This window comes from Arachis ipaensis, chromosome B02 (genome assembly GCF_000816755.2).
Source record: "Arachis ipaensis cultivar K30076 chromosome B02, Araip1.1, whole genome shotgun sequence".
Taxonomy (NCBI): Eukaryota; Viridiplantae; Streptophyta; class Magnoliopsida; order Fabales; family Fabaceae; genus Arachis; species Arachis ipaensis.
Genome location: NC_029786.2, coordinates 18609667 through 18613849, shown reverse-complemented (window position 1 = coordinate 18613849; position 4183 = coordinate 18609667). Strand labels below are relative to the sequence as shown.

Below are 4183 nucleotides of genomic sequence, written 5' to 3'. Positions count from 1 at the left end.
CACTACAAGGGAGGCGGGAATTGGCGGCGGTTTTTTCATGAATTGGCAGCGGTTTTAAACCGCCGCAAAATCATTTTCGGCGGTTTATCGGTTTGCCATGGATATGGCTGCCGCAGTTAGATTTGGCGGCGGTTTTCAGCAACCGCTGGCATAACCGCCGCTAAATCAAAATTTTGCGGCATAATAACAGAAAACCGTCGCCGAATTGTGCTGACACAATTTCCCTCATATTTACCGGTGGTTTCTTAACCGCCGCAATGTTTATCAAAATGTTTGGCTGGCTACACGTTTAGCGGCGGTTTTAAAACGGCCGCTAAATGCTAATGTAGTTTCTGTCAGAGATGCCGGCGGTTACAAACTGCCGCTAGATATAAAAGTTTTTACACTCATTGAACCAAAATAGAGGCGGTTTAAAACCGCCGCTATGTAAACAGAAATTTAAAAAAAAAATTAAAAATTGGCTCTTTCAAAAAATAACGCCAAATTGGTTCAAAATATTATTTAATGATTTTTTATAATTCTTCTTATATTTTTTATTATTTTAAAGTTTGAATATTTTCAACCTTAGAATCTAAACTTGTATCAAAAACAAAATCGTGATATAAGCAAAACAGGAAATATATATCCATGAAAATACGAACAAAAAGAAATCTCTTTCAAAGAGTTGCTCAATCTAATTCAATAAAATGTTTGCTTCAATGCAACATATCTCAAATCCTAATATTCTAGTATTCACTCTATCATTCCACGAAACACATTCCTGCAGCGATGTCTGGTGGCAATTCCTCACCCTGCCGTTGAAACAGATAAATCAGAGCACTCTCCATCGCCTTCATCTTTTTCTTATCTGCTGCTGCCTCATCCCCCATCGCCTTCCTCTTCAACTTCTCGCCTTCCAGCTGTGCCTCCAGTTCAATCAGCTTCTTCTGAGTCTCCTCTAGTTGGACTCCGTTGCCATGCCCATGTGAATTTGGCCCGAAGAGCTGACTAGGAGTCGGTCCAAAACCCACACCACATACTCTACCCGGTTTCTCTTTTCCGAAAACCTGAGCAATGGAATCATTCTGAGACAACACCCTAGATGACTCATCCTGTTGCTCAATCTCCTCAATTCTTTCCTACAGACACAAATTAGCAAATACAACAATTATGTTGATGGGTCCATCTCATGTCAAGAACACACCAAATGATAACATAGGTAAATTAGCAATGACAACTAGAGTCTATAAACATAACAGGAAAATTAGCAATGACAATTAAAGTAAGCTGGAATATGAATTGTGAGAGTATCTTGGTCCATTTTAACATAGAGTATCAAACCATTCATCAAACAGGAACAAAAACAAAATAACATAGAAAAATAGACTATTACCCTATTTGAGGTCATAACTTTATCGATCAATTATAAATATTGGTACTTACACCAATTGCTCTTGCTTCATCATTCATGTAGGAGCCATCCTTTTTTTTTGTGCACTGCGATCCATAACTCCCCTCTTCCGACTATTCTCCCTTGTTCTTCCGACTGCATCAACAAATTTTATGCTATTACCGTTCTCCACACAATCAAGGCAATCTCAAGTCAAGAAAGTATCTAACTGCAGGGGAGTTTTTAGGTCTCTTGCTTATTGCATTAGGAGTTGACAATTGTTCAAACAAATAGGGATTATTCTCTCAACCACAATCTTCTGGTGTGATGGTGTTAGCTGCTATACTCCTATTGGTCCCAGTAAGCCAATTTTGCCTTAGCCTCTACAATAATCATATAGGAGATTCCAGATCAAATGATGTTAATATTAACTCCACATTTTTCCATGTTTAGGTTCTAATTAAATAGGGCAAGCGCTATCAGGGAGACAAGGTTTTTTTAGTTTTCGGGCACATATAAATGTGTTAGAATCCTGCTTGTTTTCCTGCAGTTAAATATTGCAGTAACCATTAAATGCATGACTGGTTCATTATACAGTTTGAACTCATTCTTCTCACTTTAGCATCTCATCCTAGATTGGGGTGAGCTTGGTTTCTGAATTCTAATTATTTAACTTCAAAGGAATCACAATGTTACCTTATTTATTTGCTGAAAAAGGTTAATGAAATTCTGCTGAAATAAAATGTTAACCTCTTCTAGCAAAAATATTTTCACAAAATACCAAGGTCTAAAGCACACTTAACGGACCAGCAAAACAGCAGTTGAAAAATAAATTACCAACGTTCAATGATCACTTGGAAGAGTCAATTTTACAAAGTCCTAGTTTTTTTAAAATATGGCTTCATTAGATATGTATTCTCAATATACCATTCATCCTTTATCCTTAAAGCATCATGTGAATTTCAGCCTTTTTAACCCCAACCCTTCCAATTTAACAAACTACCAGGTAATGCATTCTTTTTTGAACTGGTGCTGAAATCGTGCAATATTGGATATGCATTCTTGTGTAGTTTGAATGATCAATTCTACTACTCACCAAGCCTAACGAGGAATAGTACAACAATAATAAATCAAGATCTTGATATTCATATATAATAAGAAAGTATAAAGAAAAAAAAACCTTGTTTGGAGTGTGCTCTAGAAGCTTCTATGCCCCAAATTATTTTGCAATTATTATCAACAGTGCAAACAACAACACCCTTTGGCAATTTTTGTGCACAATACTTAGCAATCGACACCGAACGAAGTCGCTTCCTGTAACAGAACCGGGTTTATTGATGAGGTTCTAATCAGCAATGTCTCTTAAAAGATTGAAATACAATCTGCTAAGTAATCTAACTCAATTATCTATCTAGCCAATCACAACTCACGTGTTCAGTTGATTAAAATTATGACAGGAGCAGAATAATGAGTAGCCAGCTGAGCTTGCTCACATGTGACCAAATCAGATGAATCAAATCCATAACCCAATAAATGCAGCAGTTAAAACACGAAGGAAAGCTTAGGGTGTTAGAACTAACCAGGGACAAGGAGAAGCCGCGATAGCTCAGGATAGCGAACGGTGGAAGGTGTAACACCCTAACTACCAAAGCTCACGCTTCCGGCTGCGCGACTCTGATATGTCGGACATTACGACGACACTTATCTTATTTAATACTAAAATATGAGCCTGTTTGAAACTTTAAACCGCAATACCGCTCCCAAAACCCAAAACGTTCGATAACGTACATCCAAGATACCATACATCTTACAAAAACTCATAAAGAGCTCCATCACTAGTGATCGAGAAACACAGCAGAGGCGTTTACCCCACCCATGAGCTCTTCTCTCGGCGGGCAAGAGAAACAGAAGTGGAGCGCCACCGTGACTTTCTCTCGGAAGCTGGTGAGGACGACGACAGCCCTAATAGCAGCGACGGCGGGAGCGACTTCATCAGTAGCAACCAGGAGCGGAAACGGTATGGTGGTGACGCAGCAGAGACACGCGATGGTGACAGGCGGCAATGGCTTCCCCTGTCGTGCTCCCTCTGCCCTCGGTCCCCTGTTCCTGCCCGATCTCTTTCTCCCTCTCTCTTTGTGCTCGCCGACGGTGGCACAAGTGGCGGCGACAAAACCCTTGTGGTGGTGGCAGCGGTTCAACAGGGACGAGCTTCTCCGGCTCGTGTGCAACAGCGCCGTCGGGGAACACAGAAACAGCGGCGGCGCCAAGTCCTTCTCCCTCTCTTCCTCTTCTCCGCGGTCCCTTCCCTTGTTTCCCCCTTTCTGCCCGATCGCTTCCTCTGGCGGCACGGCTGGCAACGACGCCAGTGATGGCATCGACGGTGATCAGCTGGCGGCGACAACAACCCTCCTGGCCGGCGCACTCTCCTCTGTGGGTGTGTGTTTGCGTTTTAGGGGGAGAAAGGGGTTGGAGGCTTCTGCTGCAGCTCGAGTGTGTTGCTAGGCTGAGGGAGGATGAGGCTGCTGCCTCATTTGGGGGAATGGGCTGCGACGGCTAGGTTTGGGGAAGGCTTAGGGTTTTCTTTTTTTCAAAAATTAGGGTTAGGGGCATTTTAGTAATTTTACATAAAATTGGGAATAATATAGTAATTGAAACCCCAAATTAAATCCAACACTATTTGTACATAGAAAATACTATTTGCTGATCAATTTCACAAATTATTTTCAATAAAATGCCCAAATCTAAAAATTAGAAATAGTATACTTAATTTCTTCATTTTCCAAAATAGCAGTAATAATATTTAAAATATTATTT

General features: G+C 40.7%; 2 protein-coding genes across 2 annotated transcripts in view; both read right to left on the bottom strand.

Annotated features, from left to right (window-relative positions):
* LOC110267526 lies at positions 655-1546 on the bottom strand. Its single transcript, XM_021113191.1, has 2 exons — positions 1423-1546; positions 655-1118 (listed from the first exon to the last, which is right to left on the bottom strand). The coding sequence occupies exons 1-2, from the start codon at positions 1447-1449 to the stop codon at positions 741-743; spliced, it is 405 nt and encodes a 134-aa protein (XP_020968850.1). The 5' UTR covers positions 1450-1546; the 3' UTR covers positions 655-740.
* The window catches only part of LOC110269188, a 2625-nt gene continuing 1641 nt past the window's right edge, over positions 3200-4183 (bottom strand). Inside the window, exons 2-3 of the mRNA XM_021116870.1 lie at positions 3495-3922; positions 3200-3453 (exon numbers count right to left, since the gene is read on the bottom strand). Of these exons, the coding sequence (XP_020972529.1) occupies positions 3234-3453; positions 3495-3922 (648 nt within the window). The 3' untranslated portion in view covers positions 3200-3233. The remainder of the gene's footprint in view (positions 3454-3494; positions 3923-4183) is intronic.

Coding starts and splice junctions, on each gene's coding strand:
- LOC110267526 (XM_021113191.1), bottom strand. CDS start 1,449: ATGAATGATGAAGCAAGAGCAATTGGT. Junction 1,119..1,422: donor ATGAAGCAAGAGCAATTGGT/GTAAGTACCAAT, acceptor TTGTGTCTGTAG/GAAAGAATTGAGGAGATTGA.